Below are 22560 nucleotides of genomic sequence, written 5' to 3' on the forward strand. Positions count from 1 at the left end.
GAAGGCAGAGAGTAGTAAGAGATGCAGGCAGGTTGGGAGATGGGCTGGTAGAGCATATGGAAGTTCTCTGAACGCAGACCTCACTTGAATGTTGGGCTAATGAGCTCCCTGACATTTGCTTACACAGCAAAGACAGAAGCAACTGCATCTTTAAGAACAAAATTTCAGAGCAAAGTCTATTTCATCGTTAACTTAGGAGAGGCCCAACTGAGTTACAAGTTGCCAGATAATCCTTAGCCAGAAATACCCAGTTCAACTTACTTGACTTTGAGAGAAACACCCTGTGGGACTCCAACGCTGACGGCTGCACCTAGAATGCTGTGCCTGGAGATTTTTCTCTCTGCCCCGTACTCCACCACCGTCCCGAAGAAGCCTGCCCTGCAGGAGCAGATTGCAGTGAGTGAGCAAAGGCCCCTCAGCTCCCGGATCCCTCCCGTTCACCATGGGCAACTGTCACTCAGAACAATGGCTGGGTCCCCCATCCCATCCTTCCCTCTTGCCCTCCCCACCACCCACAGGGAGCAGATTCACAACTGATACCCTCGGTCCAGTTCTTCTATTAGACTCAAAGTTCCTCAAGGACTGGGACTGCACAGTGGTAAATCCCATTGCCTCACAATAGGAGGCACTCAAGAAATCTTACAGACAGGAGAGATTAACACGAGCAGGCATCTTACATCAACCGGCTCCACCATCAGAAACCCCTACACAGATCAGGTATGCTTTTGTGGTCAGCCAGGCCAGGACTTACTTAAGGGATCCTTTCACACGAGTCTGATCATCATCCTGGAATTTGTGCTGATAGCTGATCAGTGCAAAGGAGTGAGGAATTCCAAGCTGAGAAGACAGAGGGGGAAAAAGAAGGTATGGCTAGCAGCCGAGACTCTGGTAAGGCAGGTGTCGCCCTTGCACTGAGCACCCATGCTGGGCAGGCCTCTCAGGCAGGCGCCACAATATGGTAGCTGCACAAACCGTGTGACAATTTACCAGCAGCCAATATTTAAAAACTGGGAGGTTTCACAGAAAAACCCAGTTTTCTGACTTCTCATGAAGAATAAAAGATTCTGCAACACAAGCCTGCATTCCTACACGGCAGCAGCTGGTGAGAGCTGCGGAGCAGCTGCCCTGTGAGGGGCGGCCTCTCACCCCCGTGCCCCTGCCTGGCCACGAGTATACTTGGGGGTTGCTTATCAACCAGGGCTCTCTCCCACCTTGATTCGGTGGGCTTCTCCCACCAGAAGATGTGAAAAAGCCATGTTTTTTTTAAAGATAAGTGGAACACAGCTCTTCTGGGAGCCTGAGAACAACAGTATTTCAACACTCCTGCGTGTGAGTGATGGCCATCTGCCCCTCAGGGCCCCCTCAGGTACTCAGATTCTGGCAAGGCGAACAGGGTGAAGGCTGCAAGGGACACGCTGAGACAGCAGGACGAGGCAGTCCTGCAGGAGCTCTGTCCTGACCTGAAGGGCCACAGTGAAGTGGCTGGTTTTGGTGTCCCGGACGATGCTAGTGTTCATGGCCGACTGGATACCCCACCGCCATTGCAAGTAGCCCACAGTGTTCTTGTCCAGGTTCCGAGCTAGGACAGTGGTAAGGCCAGGCCGGATTCCACGGGACGAAAACTGCAGAGCACAGTTTGTCGTCACAAAGCTGAGGGGATACACAGATAGAAAGAGTCCTGGATGACACCTGGCTCTCAGCTGCTCTTGGGCCCCTCCCTCTCTGCCAGGCTAAGGCCCTGCTCATTACCACTTCCATTAACCCTTGGGCCAGCTCCCGGCAGGAAAAGCAGGAGACCAAGCCTCTGTCATGAGAGGCAGAGGGAGGAGGACAGAGTGGACTTTCCAAGAATCCTCCCTGCTGATCTACACTCCCCGCCCCAACCCACTCTAACTTCAGCTGCAACTCAAGAGGCACCTGAATGTCTGTGTTCCTAAGCCAGGAGATCCAATCACCTGGGGAGGCTCCCAAACTTGGCTGCATGCTCAAGGCCCCTGGCTCATCTGAAAGTACCGATAGCTGGCTCCTGCCCTAGGCGTTCTGATGTACAGGCCTGGAGGGTTAAAGCTCCCCAGGTGATTCTAGATGTGCAGCAAAGCTTGAGAACCACTGACACAGAGCCCGTCCCAGACCAATTAAGTTAGAACTTTTGGGCGGGGGTCCAGGCACCAGTGTATTTTTAAAAGACTGCCCATGTGATTCTGATGTACATCACGCTTATGTACTATTGACTGAAGCTACTCGAAAAGCTAGTACTGTAAACCGTTTCCCCTGAAAGGCCTCTCAAGTTTGTTTCCAAGGCAGTCAGCCCCATCTTCTGGTTAAAAAGGGATATTTCATTTGAATAACAAAGGGATTCACACCACTGTACTCAAGGTGTTAAAGGTGAGCAAACAGCCGGTCTTCTTTAGGCAACAGCCCAACATTCACTAGCCCAACAATTGCTTAAGTTTACTTTCTTTCTCTCCTTCCTAAGCTCTGGAGGTGTTGCTTTTGCCATTAAAATAATAAATGTAACTCGGATCATATTCGCTCCTGTACTCACAAACTTCCAACAGCTTCCCATGGCCGAATGAACTAAGAATGAACTCCTTACTCTCCTCAGGCCCCACCGAACCTTTTCTTGTTTATCTCACACTCGAGTCACACTGGACAACGGCTACAATTTTCTGCTTTACCCACAGTGGGGTCAGGGGAGGCAAGCAGAGAGAAAAGAGAGATAAAAGTCACCCCCAGAATTTCAAGACAGAGTTACAGAGTGACATTTAAAAGAATCAAAATATAAAGAGTGAGATGCCGTTTAGTCAAAGTAATAGATCTAGTATTTTTATCCAGCACATCCTAGAAAGAGAGACAGACTCTGGGGAGATCAGCAAGGCAGGCACTGCACTGGGAGATGGAGAACATTCCACTGGCTGCCATTCTTGGGGCTGATTCCACACTCTCTGATCACTGGTTTGGACTCGTAAATAACTGGACCCTAGGATTAGGGCTCCCTGAAGAGCAGACCCTGTACAGTAACGAAGTGGCATCCTTGTTTATAAATCTGCATTCTCCAGTCTGATAAACTCTGGGTACTATGACACAATTCAATTTCCAAACCTGCAAAAGCTGACGACCAGCCAGCCCTAGACCCAGGTGACCACCAGCGGCCAGACACCTTAAGACTCAACCAGAATGACACGGTCTACAGATTCTCCTCGATGAAGTGTCTCCTAAACGTGTCCAATCTTAAGAATGACCTGGGGTGCTTGATAAAACCACGGATTCCCAGGATCCTCCCTCATAGGACCCGATTCAGTTGGTCTGGGGGTAGGGGCAGGAATCTGCTTTTAGTCGGTATCAGAGGTGACAACCCTAGGCAGACACGGTTAGGACAACAGTGACACATATATATACTCTTCACCTGAAGTTCTGGTTAAAAGTATAAATAAATCCTTGTCCCCCTCCCAGACGTAGTGAATCCAAATCTTAGGGCAGAGGCCCGAGAAGCTGTGTTCTAACCAACGTCAAGCACCTTTCTACCCTGTGCTCCCTGTCTGGAAGCACTGCTTTCGGGCCTCTGCTCGGGCTCAGGCTGGCTCATCTTCACAAGCTTCAGTCTTCACCTGTCCCAGACGCCACACCCTCTCTCTCACAACACTTCCCTACTCTCCCCGTGTCAACCAACCTTCGCACGTGCCTTCACTGTCAGACTGGAGGGCAGGGATTGGTCTGACCCTGCAGAACCTGGCAGGCACGCAGACACACATCCAACTGGAAGGGCAACCTTTATTTCCACACACATACTCCATTTCAGGCCTCCTTTAGCTCTATTTCATCCCCCAGAGGAAACAGGTTTTATTTTACCTTCCACCTAATTCTTTTATCTGAGCTCACACAGATACTCCCCCAAACGGGAAATCAAGACACTGCCGTTGTTCTAGAAGGGACAGTGATGTACAGTTCTAGGAGTGTGACATCACTGCAACAGCAAAGATGAAGGAAAGCATTGGCTGGTGGGGGTTTAAAGCTCTGACATCTATAAATCTATCCGGTAACTAAGCAGTCTCACAAGCTGCCTCTCTGCTTAATAAAACCTCTTTTCAGAACTTCACATACATTCTCTGGGACAAAGAAATGATCCACAAGTTCATAAATATTTCAGACTGCTGACCAACTTCCCTGTGAAGGCACTTTCCCTCCGGTCTCTCGTGGTCCTCACAGCCCACGGTGACCAGGCAGATAAAGAGCCTCGTCCCCACAAAGGACGAAACTGTGCACCACAGGGCAGAAGCCTGGTCCAGGGCTGAGACAAGAATGGAACCCCCAATCCAGTGCCCTTGGCAACATGCACACTGCCTAGGCTCCATGCCAGCGCTGCAGGGTTTGCCCCCAGTGACCCTGGAGGACAGACAAGATAACTCCAGATGACCATGACAAAAAGAATACACAGGTTCTGGTCTCCTAAGTCCTCAAAGACCATCAAAGAGGATTTATCTCTTCATATTTACCATCTTGGTGTGAGATTACGGAACAGCTTTAGACCAAATAAAGGCCCCTGCAGATCCCCAGCTCCAAATTCTAACTGTTCAAAAAAGAAAAAGAAAAAGTATTAATGGCGTTTTATCTCATGGCAGCAACCCAGGCCTCAGGTAAGCACCTCTGGTTATGATTTCTTCATTTAATTCAATGCCATCAGTCCTGGCCAGGGCTCTAAAATAGAGGCTGGAAGATTCTTAATATCTCATCTTAACCTTTTCCCAGTGGAGATGACTGTTTCCATGGATCCAAAGGAGGCAGATTTCAATGAGGCATGTTTCAAAAAGGAATGCCTCCAAATAAAACATCACTCGCCTCTGATCCTCATTTTCCTAGCTCAAGTCAGAAGAAGAGACTGGCTCTCCGTGCCCCTCCCTGTGGCAGAGCCGCCATGGTCATCTGCAGAGCGCCTGCTGCAGTCAGGTGTGGGCCCTCCCCGTTCCCTTGCAGTGCCCACTTCTCTGCATTTTCATTCTGCTCTGCTTCACCATCAGTAGGTCTCACAGGTGACTGGAGATGGTTCTCAGGGGTCTGATGTTAAACCCATTAGCAGTTCCACCCTAGCAGCCTTGGAAGTCCAGCTGGTTCTGGCTGCCTCATTTACTAGTCTGGGTAACTTTCAAGGCAGCTCTTCAATGTTAATTTGATGCAGCTCAATTTGCTCGGCAGAACTGGCTGTTAAATGACCACCAATCAGTGGACCAGAGCACTGAGACAGAGGCACCTGCCTTCTGAATTGTGTAGGCAAAGAGAGTAAGCTAACAGGTTTTTGCTTAAAGGGAACAAAGATGCTGAGTTTCTACAGGCTGGATTTCTGGAATTTGGCATATCAAGCGAAATCTTGTTGTTCTATCCTAAACTTTGAACTGTTCAGCAGACTGGGAGAATTCCTTCTCAGATATGAAACATATTTTTCTCCTGGGGACAGTCAACTTATGTAAGTTTGACATCCGGTACCTTGTTATACAAGGATGTGGCCAACCCAGGTCACTCTGAGGGTTAGCTTTTAGAGAGTAAATGTTCAGAAATAAAGCTTTGCAATGGACAACACGATTCAGCCAGTCAACATTCTTACCTCTCCCCATCCCTTTGCAGAAGTGACTCGTCTGAGTGCAAAGTTAATGGAACCCCCTCCATTCCCATTCTGCGTTGAGAGGCTTCCAGAGAGGACGGCTGTGTCTGTAGCTGTCAAGGGTGCCTAGGAAATAATATTTGCTGATTATAAATGAATCAAAGCAATAAGAAGTGCCAAGGATAGCAACCTGATGAATATATCATAAGTTCAAGGCCAAAAGTGCAGGTGATTTCACAGTTCAAGTGTGTTGGGATGCAGAATTACCTGAACAGCTTCACTTCTCTCTCATTTTGCCATCTGAACTGCATGTGGCCATCAAGGTAATGTTTTGCAAAAGCTTTAATGGGCAAATTTCAAAAAACCAAGGGAAACACAGGGCTACATGTTGGTTCTTAGTGTACCAACAGCATCAGATTGCACAGTGATTTCACTATGTGCCTTCCCACTGTGGGACATCTGGGCTCTCCAATCCCTGCTCGCCACCACCAGCATTAGAGAAGGGACTTAAGACCTTCCCATGGCCATACTAACTGACTCTGGTAGCTCCAAGAAGCGGGCAATTTCCTGAGTTAGGACTTCATGTTCTAGGTTGGTACACTTGAGAATAAATAAATGAGTTGAAGAGGTAGAGACCTATTGTACCCCTCAGTAGAATGGCCCAATATTGCCACATCCAAATAGTAGGCAAAAAGATGGCATTTTAGTGATCCCAGGGCTCACCTGAATATTGTGTTTTCAGCACACAATAGAGTGTGCCTTAAAACTAAGACTCATTCTTGGAATCACCCACGGAGGTCTGCTTTCTCTCCTAAAATCACCATGACCTTGGGCTTCCACTTCTCCGAGCCCATTAGCACTTTCTGACTGGAGAGCCCTGAGACCTTGGTAGCTAAGCGCCCCCCAGCCTCTGGCACTCATGCTGCTAACATGTTGGCAAAGCAGTAACAAACAAGGTTGAGATTGGAGCTTTTTTTTCTAAGTGGCTATTTGCATCCTTTCATAAATAAAGATGAGAAAAGCCCTGTGCAGATTCTCTCGTCCCAGCTGCTTGACGTGCTGCGCCTCGTTAACCTGAACCTCACCACACTCGGGGAGGCGTCTGTGCGCTTTACCTCAATAGACTGGGATATGTGCATCTTGTTAATTTCTATCTGCGGAAAGCCACTTCCGGACACATCTTCGTACTCCTCCTCATAGCGATCAAAAAGGTCAGTGGCATCAATGCCAACGCTGATGGTCCCCTGGGGCAGAAAAGCAAGCCATCAGCACCAGGGGTGGTATTTGCGGAATAAGACAATACGACACTTTAGCAGCTGGCATCGTTCACTGGGTGCAGGCAGGTCTGCGCAACGAAGCCCACAGAGCATGAATGTCACAGTTCAAACCACGGCAGAGCACCACCAGCTTCCACAGTCAGAAAACCAGTCACGTCTGTGGATGAACGACATGCCTAAGACAAGTGTTAGGAGAAGAAATAAGATGAGCACAATTTGATTTTTAGTAATCAAAGAGGACCCATTTCATGGCTCTAAACAGATTTAGAGCTCCTGGCTCATCTCCAGATTGAACCCATGAACGCATAAAACCTAGAAATTAGCTACATGGATCCAACATTTTTCTCTAAACACATCACAAAACTACCTTAAAACTCTTTAAAACATAAAAATATCTTCAAAGATAAAGTGCAAAAAAAGAATTATGAACAAATGGAAATTTAAAAATTGTTCCTCTTTCTAAAATTAATTTGACAATTGAGAAACAGAATACCATGTTCTCAGGAAATACTAAACTAAAATTTTGCTGATTGATAAAAATGCTCCATACTCAGAAAATCAATGTTTATTTTTTTATTGTCATAAGACTTTTCAAATCAGCATATATCTTAACCTGACACATAAAATCATAACCACACACTTTTTTTTTTTTAAAGATTTTATTTATTTATTTTTTCCCCAAAGCCCCAGTAGATAGTTGTATGTCATAGTTGCACATCCTTCTAGTTGCTGTGCATGGGACGTGGCCTCAGCATGGCCGGAGAAGCGGTGCGTCAGTGCGTGCCCGGGATCCGAACCCGGGCCACCAGCAGCGGAGCGCACGCACTTAACCGCTAAGCCACGGGGCCAGCCACATACACACATTTTTATTAAATTGTCTGCAGCCCATTTAAAAACTTTATTGAGGTTTAATTTACATATAAGAATATAAACTGCACCCATTTGAAGCAGACAATTCAATGAGCTTTGACAGATGTATACACTTGCGAAACCACTTCCAAAATCAAGGTACAGAACATTTCTACCACCCCAAAAGTAGCTTGGGAGGGTGTGTTTTTCTCTGAGAAGGGGATACGTGAACAAAAACGTGTGAGGGAAATGAGGGGCGAGCCTGTGGGTATCTAGTGGAGGAGGGTGGAGGCCACTGGGGCTGGAGCAGAGGCAGGGAGAAGGCAGAGGAGGAGCTTGGAGGGCATGTCACGCATGGGTGATCATGGAGAATGTTAGAAGTGGGTCTATCTGCGCTAATACCAGTTTAACCCCACTGTTTTGATTAGTTTAGTAATTATCCCAGATTTTCATTTTTGAACAACGTATTATCATCATCAATAATAGTATCATCACCAACAGAATCATCATCATCAATAATACAGTCATGCACCGCACAACATTTTGGTCAACGAAGGACTGCATATAAGGTGGTGATCCCACAAGATTAGTTCCATATAGCCTAGGTGTGTAACAGGCTATACCATCTAGATTTATATAAGTATACTCTGTGATGTATCCACAACAACGAAATTGCCTAACGACATGTTTCTCAGAACCTTATCCCCATTGTTAAGTGACGTATGACTATATTATCACCACCAACAGTATTATCATTATCAACAGTGTTATTATCATCAGTAGTATTATCATTGTCTATAGCTGCCTTAAACTAAGAAGCCAGGGTGGGTTTGGTGGACAGGCCTTCATTTTGTACTTCTAGCGCCTGCCAGTGTCTCATCTAATAGTGTGTGGGATGCACGGTGACTTGAGGAGACAAGGATAACCCATCACTCTTCTCCCATCTTTCCCAGGTGGAATGAGAGCAGCACCTCCCATTCTAGTACTCGCACGCAGGTGCCTGCTGAAACAGCAGCTAGGCACAGCCAACTCCTTCCAGTCTCAGTTGGTGGTGGGGTAAGTATTAAATTCTGCTGTCCATCTGGTGCATCAAGCAGGTGGCTGGTGCCTTGGCCTGTGACATGTATGAAGCTGTCAAGCAACTGTTCAGCCATGTTCATGGAAACTCTAGGTGTGTGTGAACATGTGTGGGAAACAGAGGTGAGCAGGTCCCGTAGGAGAAGGAATTAGAGAGCAGTATGAACCTTCTTGGTGGTGTTTTTTCTCATCTACTGAATGGTCTAAATCAGGAGTTGCACACATTTTCTGTGAAGGGCCACAGTAAATATTTTAGATGTTGTGGGCCATACGGTCTCTGTTGCAATTCGACTCTGCTCTTATAGGGGAAAGCAGCCAGACTATCCAGTAAATGACTAGGCCTGACTTTCTTCCAATAAAAATCTGTTCATTAACACTGAAATCTAAATTTCATAGAATTTTCATGTCTCAAAATATTGTTGTTCTTTTGATTGTGTCTGAGCATTTAAAAATGTAAAAACCATTCTTAGCTCACAGGTCATACAAAAACAGGCAGTGGGCTGAATTTGGCAACTCCTGATAAAAATCTACAAGGTTTTTTTTTGGGAGGGGGTAATACTTTCTTTTTTGATAAACTTCAGGCAGCAATGAGATTAAATATAGTGTATGTTTAATGAAAAAAATTAAGTACTAAATCTCCATTTTCTCAGAAAGCTGATAAATTTGTAACTTGTATAAAATGTTCTTCGGCATTGACCATCCATAGTGCCAACCCTGACCACTGGAAAATTGTAACTCTCATATCCGGCAATGAAGCACAAGCATCTTCTTCAATAGTCATTCTTTCAAGAAGACCATGCCCAAAAGTGAGGCTGTAGCAGCATCTACATCTAACTGTGGAAGAGGACTTTTCATTTAGATCCACTGGAAGTCTGTCTACTACGCTAATTTCACTCATTTTTCCACTCCAAGGTTTGTAATGCACACATGAGAGATAAAGCAACAGCTGTTTCCATTAGCAGAAGAAACTCACACTTGCTAATGTGCCAGTTTTATATTAGCGTCAACCACATGCTTCAAACAGAAAATCAGTTAAGCTAAGCTTAATTATCATTTGATTTTTTGAAGGCAAAACACCTGACATTATTGTTAATGCTACTGTAAACTCAGTCAAAAAGTTCCACATTGAGGGGCCAGCCTGGTGGCGCAAGCAGTTAAGCGTGTGCACTCCGCTGTGGCGGCCCAGGGTTCGCCGTTTGGATCCCGGGTGTGCACCAACGCACCGCTTGTCAAGCCATGCTGTGGTGGCATCCCATATAAAGTGGAGGAAGATGGGCACGGACGTTAGCTCAGGGCCAGTCTTCCTCAGCAAAAAAAAAAAAAAACACAAAAAAACAAAAAAACAAAAAAACACACACAAAAAAAACAGGAGGATTGGCAGATGTTAGCTCAGGGACAATCTTCCTCACAAAAAAAAAAAGTTCCACATTGAATGTGAAATTGTTTCTTTGTGGTGATACTCAAATACCAATTTTGGTGAAGTACAGCATCACGGTAAAAGTGTTATTAAATCCAGAAATCCATGGAGCAGAAATAGTCTTAGAATTAGTTATAGTGCACACATAATGCATAATTGTGTTAAAACAAGCTGTGGGGGGCCGGCCCCGTGGCTTAGCGGTTAAGTGCGTGTGCTCCGCTACTGGTGGCCCGGGTTCAGATCCCAGGCGTGCACCGACGCACCGCTTCTCTGGCCATGCTGAGGCCGCGTCCCACATCCAGCAACTAGAAGGATGTGCAGCTATGACATACAGCTATCTACCGGGGCTTTGGGGGAAAAAAAGGAGGAGGACTGGCAATAGATGTTAGCTCAGAGCCAGTCTTCCTCAGCAAAAAGAGGAGGGTTAGCACGGATGTCAGCTCAGGGCTGATCTTCCTCACAAAAACAAAAACAAAACCAAAAAAAACCAAGCTGTGGTAATTCTACCCATGGAAAATAAAGCTATCCTTGTCAAATTGTACAAATATTTCTGTACATTCACAGAGTAACAGAATAATTTTTTGTGAAGCTGACTCTCAATACAAAATAATCTGCAGCATGGTAGCGCATTACAAATTGTGTATTAGGAACGTCTGGGCCTTCATAGAACTGGAGCATAATAAACCCTGCAGCTTTTAAAATATTTAAGAAATTGCAATCACTGAAAATAAAGCATGTAACCAAGAATACCCAGAAATGGATCTCTTGAGGAGGGAAAAACAGAACAAATAAAAGGGTAAGAGCTCAGTTTATTTCATTTTGAAATTCTATAATGGCATTTTGGATATCTCAATTTTTGGTAGGAATCTTTTGGTGAAGCTGTCATTTTTAATTAATCAATTATTTAAATATCTGCCCTGGAATGGAATAAAATCGAAAAGACCTGCCTATAGTCTTGGGACATCTAAATTTGAGGAAGCATTCAAAAGATCATAAATAAAGACAATTCGTTAAAAAATTTGTCAAAGAAATATACTCTGAATGGAGGCAAAAGACAATACTTGGGAAAATACTTAGGCCAAAATGAAATAGGGAAAATACTTAGGCCAATACTTAGTTCCAAAATGAAGAAATTCAGAATTGAGAGAGTATTTTCTCAATTAAGAATAATATGATATACAGAGAAGAATCAATTAAATATGTCAAAAAATTCAAATTTACTAAATATAAATGCAACTTTTATGAAGATGGCAGCAATGTTATGAAAGAAAAAAAGACACGGCAAGTACAGTCTTCAGAAACATAGGGGTGACAGTGTGGAAGTGAGAGCGCACAGGAGGCCTTCTGGTGAGTCACGCCTGCCGCCATCCCATCCTTGCACAGCGTCCTCTCCCTGATTCCACACTGGACTGGGCACTTGGTTTTTGTCCAGCAGAATGCAGTGGACATGACAGTGGAGACCTCAAGGCTAGGTCACGAGAAGGTCATGAGAAGCCTTGCAGCTTCGTCTAGATCTCTGGAATGTGCTTTCTGGGGAAGCTGGCTAATATGTTACAACCCAACTGCCCTGAGATGGTGATGTTGTGAGGAAACCCAAGCTCGCCAGGGGGAGAGGCTGCATGGGCGAGATGCCAGGCCATCCTCAGCTGTACCAGCCACCCCAGCTGAGGTGCAGGAGAGGCCTGTGAGTGCAAACACCGTCTTCCACATGACAAGATCCAGCTGCTGTTACACTGCAATTCCATGAGGAGACCCCATGTGAGAACCATCCAGCTGAGTCCAGTCAACCCACAGAACCATGAGAGAAAATCAAATTGTTCCTGCAAGCCGCTAGGTTTCAGAGAGGTTTGTTATGCAGCAATACATAACCAGAACACACAATATCCGGAGACAAATATAACTGATAAACTGATCAAAGTATGTGAATGTATGGCAAAAACAATGATTCTGCTTCCGCTACTTTTACTGTTCACATAATCAATATAATTTTAAAAATTTGTTTTAATGTACACAGGTCTATATTTTTAAAGGAAATATTCTGTAAATAGTTTTTGATAAGCCTTTTCATAGGTTCTCCAATATAATAAAACCAGTGTTGGTCAATAAATATATCAAAAATTATATAATTTTAATTATTTTAAGCACCCCTTTCACTCCCAAAAATGTCCTGGTTTGGATGATGAATTACATGGTCACTCTGTCTACAGGCCACTCTATGGACGCTGGCTTACAACGAATGATGGCAAAGCCACTGGAGCGTTTCAAGCAGAATGACCTGGTCTGACCTGAACTCCACAGGCTCACGCTGGCTGCTGTGCTGGGGCACGGAGGGAAGCAGGGGGAGCAGTCAGGAGAGGCCACTACATAATCCATGAAGAGATGACGATGGTAGCAATGGCAGAAACTGATGATGTATGTCTATATGTTTCGTAATTGGCCACCTCATTCAACTCATTAGTCCTGACAGTTTTCAGTTGGTTCTTTAAAGACAGGCATTCATATGCAAATAATTAGCTCTTTCAATATTTACCTCTCTTTTGTTATTTGTCTAATTATATTGGCCAAAACTTCCAGAATAATGTGAAATATGGTTTTATTTCCTTTCCCAAAAGAAAACTTTTTGTTTTTAGGAAGATTGGCCCTGCGCTAACATCTGTTGCCAATCTTCCTTTTTTTCCCCCCCCCCTCCCCAAAGGCCCAGTAAATAGTTGTGTATCATAGTTGTACATCCTTCTAGTTCTCCTATACGGGACACCACCTCAGCATGGCTTGCTGAGCAGTGAGTGGGTCCGTGCCCAGGATCTGAACCAGCGAAGCCTGGGCCGCTGAAGCGGAACGCGCAAACTTAGCCACTAGGCCACGGGGTCAACCCCCCCAAAAAAACTTTGTAAATGATAAATATTTGTGTTAACTCAACACTGACAATCAACTGATTCACCAGAGGGTAGAGAAACCTTTAGAAATTTAAAAATATTGCTCAAGTCATCACTTTTTCAACCATTTTCTTGTTTCTTTTAAACAAGGCCAAAATAACCAAAAACTCCAACGAGCCAGTGACTTTGGAGACTCAACAGCTGTTGGTGCTGATCCAAGTCTATGGAAGACTAACCGAGAAGAGTCAAGAGAGCAGAGGAGAATGTTAGGCTCAAGTGCCAACCATGCCAGATGGAACTGTCCCAGAGAATGACTGATCAAGTCATTCTGAGTTTACAAGGACATGTCTTTAATTTTAGAGAGTGGTTCAGACGCCTGTATTCCGCTCTTCTTCCATTTCAAGGAAATAATCTTTTGAATATGGACTTGTCACAATACCGGAACTAGATAGATTTCTTCTCTACGTGCCAAACAGGAGTTTGTCTGTAACTTACAATTCATTTTCGCTTTCAAGATAATATGCTTTTATAGAACGAGAAGTCACAACTCTGAGAGGAAGGAAAGTCAGATTTGAATTCTGACAGAAGATCAAGAAGGATCAAAGAAAAAAAAGATAAACAGAAATCTAATCCTGGATAAATTAATGGGTTAGATTTTTCCCAACAACTTCTAATTGAATATATGCAGGTTCATGTCCTTTTATTATTAAATTGTTATTAAATCACATTTTTCAAATAAAAAGAGTTTACAAAGGAAAATACACATTGTCACCTTACTTTTCTAGAGCAAGGTCATCAAACTCTATACAGGGCCTGATAGTATTTTAGGCTTTGTGGGCAACTACTGTTGAAACTACTCAACTCTGCTACTGCAGTGCAAACAGCCATAGGTAATACAGAAATGAGCGAGCTTTGCTGTGTTCCAATAAAACTTTATTTATGGACATGGAAATCTGAATTTCATATCATTTTTATGTGTCACAAAATATTCTTCTTTTGATTCCTTAAAAACCATTAAAAATGTAATAAAAACCATTCTTAGCTCATGGGCTGGACAAAAACAGGCGGCAGGCCCGTTTGCTGACCCTTGTTCCAGGGCTCCTAATTCTGCTATCAGAGTAGAAAAAGATGACAACCACGAAAAGTTATGTACAATCCTTTACCTACAATGATGATACCATGGAAAAACTGTCAGCAGGACAACCAGCAGCTATACAGCCTCAAGTGAGACCTCTGTGACCTTTTTTGGAGCTGAAAGATTCAATCAATAGTATGGCGCAGCTTTTCCCCTTACACTAGAGCTAACTAGACTCTATGGGGAACACACCCCACAGTTTCATACTATCTTCAAACAATCAGGTCACAGTAATAAGAGTGTAACAAGTTGTCAAAAGAATCTAATTTACTTAATTTCTCAAGTTTTGAGCTACTCAAAAATCACAACTGCTAAGATTCAAAGGTTCAAGGAGCTCAACACGAGAGGAAGCTGAAGAGATCACCTTTTAAGTATCTACTCCAACCTATAAACTGCAACCCCACTGGACCACCATCTTCCTGGACTACCAAACACTCCAGTCATAAGTCAACCTTTTTTTCTTTAACCATTAAATAGAAATAAGCACGGTAAAAAAGATATCATTTTATTTGCTCATCTGCAGAGCACTGCAAATTCAGTTCTTGAATTCAGCCACCCATCTGAATTCCCTGGGGAGCCTGATGAAATACAGATTCCCAGGTAGCGGCCTGACAGATTCCTACTATTCAGCTGCTCTGAGGTAGGGCCTGAGAATCTGCATTTTTAATAGGCAAACAGATTATTGTGATATAGTTGCGTTAACCTACTGGCTTTGGATAGTCTTTTTTTAACTGAAAACTTCATTGAGATAATTGTAGATTCACAAGAAGCTGTAAGAAATTAATGAGAGATCCCATGTACCTCATTTCCCCCAATAACGTCCTGCAAAACTGTAGTTCAATATCACAACCAGGATAGTGACACTGATACAATCCAATGATCTTATTCAGATTTCCTCAGTTTTATTTATTTTTTCATTTGTGGTACGTGTATATAATTCTATAAAATTTTATCACGTATATGGGTTCATGTATCCACCACCACAGTCGAGATACAGAACATTTCCATTACCACAAGGATCCCCTGTGTTGCCCTTTTATAACCACACCCACCTCCTTTCCGTCCCCTCCTCCCCCTTTCCCCGACCTATGGCTATCCCGAATCTGCTCTCCATTTCTGATAGTCCTTAAAATGAAGAAGCTGCAGTTCACAGAGTTGGAGGGACAGATACTAACTGATTCAGCAGAGAAAGCTGAAATCCAAGTGTCTGCCAGCTCAGGAACTGGGGGGACCAGGAGTCGGGAGAACTCCCACTCACTGAGGAGACAAGTGACAGAGGCTTGTTCTTTGGAGAAATCAAGTGAAGGCATTCCAGGTACAGCTGGGGAGGAGTGGGGCACGTACTGGAAACAAGGGTGAAGTGAAACTCTACACACTGGATAGTCATTTCCCGAACTTCCTACCCAACTCAGCAACAAGGCTGCTGGCAGCCAGGCGGTGGACTGGAGGCTTCCTCTCAAGAGGAAGTCACCTGTTGATTAGAAATGGCCTTTAGACATTAACCATGGTGGGGAGTCTCCAGCCAAACGCCCCAGAGTTAAGTTCATCAGTGACGAGCCCTGCCACGTACATGGAGCATCCACTCAGCCTTACTGCCTCACTCTTCATGAGCAGATAGCCCAGACTGTCAGACATTTGAGGAACACCTCCAACACAGAAGTCTGAAACTAAGTAAAGATCAAAAACCGCCAGAAAGCAGAGAAGACAAATGCCAAAGAAAATGGCAAGAAATCTGTTAAGTAATATCCTTAGAAAAATAAGAGACTTTTCATTAATAATAAAAAATAACATTTATGAATGCCTACTGTGTGTCAGGAACGCTTCTATTTGACATGTATTATTCCACGTAATCCTTTCATCAACAATCTCCACTTCACAGATGAAGGAACCGAGGAACAGGGGCCGGCCCAGTGGTGTAGTGGTTAAGTTTGCGTGTTCTGCTTCAGCAGCCCGAGGTTCGCAGGTTCGAATCCTGGGTGCGGACCAACACACTGCTCATCAAGCCATGCTGTGGCGGCATCCCATATACAAAATAGAGGAAGATGGGCACAGATGTTAGCTCAGGGCCAATTTTCCTCAGCAAAAAAAAAAAAAAAAAAAAAGAGGAAGATTGGCAATAGATGTTAGCTCAGGGCCAATCTCCTCACACACACAAGAAAGTGAGGAACAGAGAGGTGGGATCTTGCTCAAGGTCCTAAGGTAAGTGGCAGAGACAGGATTTGAACCCAGGGCATCTATCTCTAGAGCTCAAGGACCAAAGCCCTACCCTGCACCTTCCTAGGAATTTCTAGGCCTACGGTATCTGATGAAACTGAGGAAAGTTTCAGTTCTGACAGAGTTTGGAAACAAATTAGTGACAGATTTATAGAAAACTAATCAAAAGGAACCAAATGAGACAATTACTAACACCACAGAGGAAAAAGCATATTAAGAAAGGTCAGGTAGGGGCCGGCCCAGAGGTGTAGTGGTTAAGTCCCTGCACTCTGCTTTAGTGGCGGGGGTTTGCAGGTTTGGATCCTGGGTGCGGACCTACGCACTGCTTATCAAGCCATGCTATGGCGGCGTCCCATATAAAGTAGAGGAAGATGGGCATGGATGTTAGCTCAGGGCTAATCTTCCTCAGCAAAAAGCGGGGGATTGGCAATAGATGTTAGCTCAAGGCTAATCTTCCTCACACACATAAAAAAGAAAGGCCAGGTAATCATGGAATACTATCTGGCTCAGCTGAGCATTTATACAGTGAATATTAATTTAACCCAAAATGGTTATTATAACTACCTCGGGTGGAATGAAAAACATATACCATGCTGGGGAACTATATCCTTATCTTTCCTGGCAGGAGGTCAATAGATAATTACTAAAACTGAAAAAACAAAGAAAGAACAATGTAAATATGCCACTTAGAAATTTCAGAAGAAAGAGCTCAGAGAGGTGGGAGTGGCCGCCTCCAGGGAACAGGTGTCAGGAGTCGAAAGGAGGGGTGGGGAGGGTGACTGTTTTTTAACTAAGTCTAGTAACTCTATGCCTTTCTAAACTATTTACACATACAGTCATGCGCTGTCAATGACGGACAGCGGATATGACAATAGTCCCATAAGATTAGTACCATTAGCCTAGGTGTGTAGTAGGCTATATATATCATCTAGGCTTGTGTAAGTACACTCTATGATGTTCACACACCTTAGACTTCAAAAATAGAGGCTGCTTAAAAACTATTAATATCTCAAAAAGGTCTTATATGCATATTTAAAAATTAGTAGACTTCTTGTACCCATAAGTATCAGATGATCAGGAGGATCCAACATAACCAAATGACACCATTACTCACAGGCATGGCCTGGAGTAGGAGACGGGGCCCAGCCTCTTCTCGGCAGCCACTAGACATCATCGATCCAAAGGTACTCCAGCCCAGACAGGAGCATTATATGATGGCCCAGAACCCACTCACGGACTGGCTCTGTGAACAGCCTGGAAAACTTATTATTATTTTTTTTTTTGTGAGGAAGATCAGCCCTGAGCTAACATCCATGCCAATCTTCTTGTTTTTGCTGAGGAAGACTGGCCCTGGGCTAACATCTGTGCCTATCTTCCTCCACTTTATATGGGACGCCGCCACAGCATGGCCTGACAAGCGGTGCCTTGGTGTGCGCCCGGGATCTGAACCTGGGCCGCCAGCAGCGGAGCACGCGCACTTAATCGCTACGCCACGGGGCCGGCCCCTGAAAAACTTATTTTTATCTCAATGATACTCCCCACTCCACTTCTGCTGCCTCTTGGAAGATGTAGGTCCTTGCCACATCGTGTTCAAGATGAGATAGTGATTAAAAGCGCAGTTTCCATTAATCCTCAGCAGCCCACCTTGTTCAGTGTTTTTTATACCAAGCCAAAACCATCCTCCTGCTGTTAGTTCTGTTCTCTTGAACAGTCACAAATTAAGATCAGTCGCTGCTTCTTATTAGGGAAATGGAAGATGTACCTCTTTGACCTCAACTCCTACTAATTTCCTTCATCACTGTTCCAGACACACTGGCCTCTCCTATGCCTTGAACCTACCAGACCTACTTCCCCTTTGCACTGGCTCTTCCTTCCATCTGGAAGGCTCCTCCCCGGATATCCACATGGATAACTCTTCTCTCGTTCTCATCTTTGTTCCAATGTCACTTTCTTTTCTTTTTTTTTTAAAATAATTTTTATTTATTTATTTTTTCCCCCAAAGCCCCAGTAGGTAGTTGTACGTTATAGTTGCACATCCTTCTAGTTGCTGTATGTGGGACGCAGCCTCAGCATGGCCGGAGAAGCAGTGCGTCGGTGTGCGCCCGGGACGCGAACCCGGGCTGCCAGCAGCGGAGCGCGTGCACTTAACCGCTAAGCCACGGGGCCGGCCCAGTGTCACTTTCTCAGTGAGGCCTGACCACCCTATTTAAAATTGCAGCCCTCTCACCTTACCCTGAATCTACTTTCCTGACACAGCATTATCATCTTCTAATATAGTATATAATTTATGTATGTGTTTATTTCATATTATCTGGCTCTCTCAACTAGAATGCTAAGCTTCATGAAAAGGCAGAGTCTCGTTCACATTATTCTCTGCTGCATGTCCACATCTGGAACAGTACCTTGCTCCTTATAGACACCAAATTTAAATCACTTTGTGAATAAATGAATCATCTTTACCACACCCACCTCCAACTAACAAAATATGCTAAATTATATAAAATATGCTAATATTAAGCCAGTGAGTCAATTAATGACCACCATTTTTTCTGTCTCCCCTTCTCTTAGCTAGCACGTTTATCCCTTCCATTCTACTTCACTGAGATCTTTCAGAACCTTGGTTTTGTCCTTCTGCCTTGGGACACCTGTGAATGTGACAAACACATTTTCATTGACATCACTCATAAAAATTCTAAGTTAGTTAACCCTTTCTCCCATGATGAGAAGCTTCTCATCAGGTTGGAAATGATTCATTAATCAACCATCTTTGAGTAGAATCAGTTGTTCATTCAGCCAGGAATGTTCCATTCTGAATTATTTTCACGATTATATTTTTTTATCTGGCTGTAAGGATAATGTGAGAAATTTCTGTCAACTGTAATCTCAATAGTAACAATTTACTAATTTAAAATTCCACCAAAAGAGGCAATTACATTAAGAGGTAATGTGAAATCTGCCTGTTTTATAGCTGGTGAGCCCATGGTGGCTCTTGTGAGACAGTCTCCACAGACTCTATCTGAGATCAAGCTGAAACCTGTATTCTCCAATGTTATGGAGGATCAAACTTACCAGGGTTTCTAGCAACAATTCCTCCCCCCACCCCACACCTTCTCCTGTATAAACACTAGTCTTTAATTTTGACATCTTATTTATAAGTAATTATTCTGAAGGGATGGCGTGGAACAGTCCTCCAACTAGTACCCACTTAAACAGCTTTCTCTATGCCTTCTACAGTCAGCCACCTCTTCTCTTCTCCAAAGACTCCGCTTTATATAACAGCACTTTCCCAGACTTGATCCCTTCTCCTTATACAACTTCCCAATTTCTTCAAATTCAATAGCAGCACATTTCTGCATACGGTAAATCGCCCCTTCCTGACACTGAGCACAACAAATACACGGGTTCCAACAGCTTTTCTCTGCACAATTACCCTGTCAGCCAAGTCGAGTCAGTTTATGACATCAGAATCATTTCCACAGAACAGACTGAAGTCATAACCACAGGCTCATTCCGATGGCTATAATCATTAGCCATGGCAACCAAAACAAATCTTTTAAAAAATCCTTTAAAAGTAATTGAGTAATGTACTCATACATCTTGATGAAAACATTTTGGGATTTAAAAATATTTTATTGGTTGTATGTCTTCATTGATACATTATTAAAATTTTTTTTTCTGATAAAGCTGAATCGTGTTTTTAAGCTATTACAGGAACCACACCGACAAGTTGGCCTCTCTAAAATCAGAAAGGAGGTCTCCCCAGGTAGTTTATGTCAACCTCTGTAACACTGAAAGGAGAACAGAACAGTCCAGGAAATAATGTAACAATCTCCATGAACTGTTACATAACAGGGTCAAAAAAGAAGGCAGTGGATACCTCAGAGACAAGCAAGCCCCTCAAACAATCCTCAACTTAACACTGTGCTTCACGTGGGATCTGAACAAGTTCATTAAGAAGGCAGTAATAAAGTCCAGTGACGCTGTCTGAGATCTCGTCATCTTCAGACTCTCAAAGTGGCTGCGGTCCAAAGAGAGACAAGATTTATGGGTATTAACAAAAGAAAGGAATTAAAATAATCAATATGAAGTGAACACAGCGTAGAACAAGGCTATTATATGATCTTAGTCTCTAAAAGGCAAGAAATGTAGATGGATTATGCAAACAAAAGAGATCTTAAAGACAAAGGGAAGATGGCCAGAGTGGTCCAGTTAGATTCCAGTCACACACTTGGATGTGGATGAACCTCATCATCTGTCCAGCCATAAATTCCTTCCCCTACACTGGCTCAATGTGGAGGGCCCTGGAGACCCTAGGACCCCAGCAACCTGAGCTTGGTGTTTTCTAGCAAGAAATACACAGGAATTTACTCCCACACAGCAAAGACAGAAAACAGAGGCAATTACACTAAGAACTTTAGGGACTTGGGGTCTTTCGACCCCAAGCAGTGGGCCTCCTGGTAAACCTCCCATTTCACACAGGAAGAAACTGAGCGAAGGCTGGAGGAGTGACCTGACCCATGGCACAGAACTGGAGGGTGGAATCCGAATCCTGATTCAGGACTCTTGACTCCAAGTGGAAAGGTCTACCACGCTGCCTCCTGCGTATGTGCGTATGTGTGCATGCACACATGCATTCCATTGGCTGAACACACACCAGAGCTAGGGATTCCACTCATTCCTTCTGCATCCCACAGTGCTTTCCAAAGCTCAGTTCACACAAACCATGACTCACAGGTGGCTGGCCACACTGGAACAGCATTGGAACCGCAGGAGAAGGCTGATGGTGTTGTCAGAGGGCCATTTTCAAATCCTAATTGATAGACCCCACACAAACCCACCCCCACTGACCAAGCCAAGTATTTCCCACGCAGTGCCAAATGAAAAACTAAAACAAAATTTAGTTCTTAACCTCACCTTAGTACTAGTACCACTTTGCATTTATTTAGCAGGCTTGTCTTTCTCTAATAAATTAACATCTACTTCCTATTTTTTTAATCATTTAACAACTTGGTGTGGTAGTTAGGAGAGATGTCCTCATTTTACAAATGAGAAAACTAGACATAGGTCCCATGGTTTGCTCTGTCGTGCATCACTGGGTCAGAGTCAGTATTTCTTTTCTTTTTTTTTTTTTTTTAAGATTTTATTTATTTATTTATTTTCCCCCCAAAGCCCCAGTAGATAGTTGTATGTCATAGCTGCACATCCTTCTAGTTGCTGTATGTGGGACGCGGCCTCAGCATGGCCGGAGAAGTGGTGTGTCGGTGCGCACCCGGGATCCGAACCCGGGCAGCCAGCAGCGGAGCGCACGCACTTAACCGCTAAGCCACCGGGCCGGCCCAGAGTCAGTATTTCTAACCTACGATCTTCCCCACTTGAACTTTTTGCCTGTTCTTGGTACATACATCCGACCAGAAAATCCCTACCCAACAAACTCTTATTGATGAAAATGGAGAGAATTATCCAGCCAAGTTTCAGATGGCAGTATCACAATGTTATCTAGTTTGCCAATCCCCTAAAAGCTGTGATCCTTTGTGGGAGTCAGGGTGACAGGCCAGTGCTGAGCCCAATGATCGTCAAAAGTGTCCTTCTCTCTGTGGTCTTAAAGAGGAGATCACCTCTTTCTTCTTAGGATAAGAATGTTCCAAACATTTCTGCTTATCTTGAAAAGCAAAACATTCGGAAATGGAATGAAAGATCCAGCTCAAAATCTCTCCTCAAAATGCTACATAGCCAACATCTGGTTATCACTCAGTATTTCTGGGTAGAAAATGTCTTATTTATTTGGAAGCAGTTTATGGAAGTAGCAAAGTATTGGGAATTTTACAGTAACTTGCATGCTTGCGTGAAATGGTCACAGCTGTGCTCCCTCATTCGACAGAAACATGGCCCGGAGACACATTTCCATAGAATCCCAATAAGCAATCACTGTACATGCCCAGATGGCCAATTTTATCATAGGACACAGAGGCTCAGGCTACTGTGATGTTCTCTTTCCCCTTCACTGCTCTGAATACAGCAAAACTCCAGCCAGAACAGCAAAGATACCAAAGCAAAGCCTGCTCCTACCAGGCTCCCACCCCATCTCCTCGACCCTCACCTCCATGTGCCAGCACTCATCTTTCAAA

General features: G+C 44.0%; 1 protein-coding gene across 1 annotated transcript in view; it reads right to left on the bottom strand.

Moving 5' to 3' along the window:
• The window catches only part of DNAJC11 (DnaJ heat shock protein family (Hsp40) member C11), a 66020-nt gene that overhangs the window by 11903 nt on the left and 31557 nt on the right, over positions 1 to 22560 (bottom strand). The window contains exons 5-10 of the mRNA XM_058552791.1: positions 6709 to 6837; positions 5597 to 5719; positions 4494 to 4567; positions 1461 to 1650; positions 752 to 837; positions 262 to 378 (exon numbers count right to left, since the gene is read on the bottom strand). Coding sequence (XP_058408774.1) covers positions 262 to 378; positions 752 to 837; positions 1461 to 1650; positions 4494 to 4567; positions 5597 to 5719; positions 6709 to 6837 — 719 coding nt within the window. The remainder of the gene's footprint in view (positions 1 to 261; positions 379 to 751; positions 838 to 1460; positions 1651 to 4493; positions 4568 to 5596; positions 5720 to 6708; positions 6838 to 22560) is intronic.

Source organism: Diceros bicornis, chromosome 13 (assembly GCF_020826845.1).
Source record: "Diceros bicornis minor isolate mBicDic1 chromosome 13, mDicBic1.mat.cur, whole genome shotgun sequence".
NCBI classification, from domain to species: Eukaryota; Metazoa; Chordata; class Mammalia; order Perissodactyla; family Rhinocerotidae; genus Diceros; species Diceros bicornis.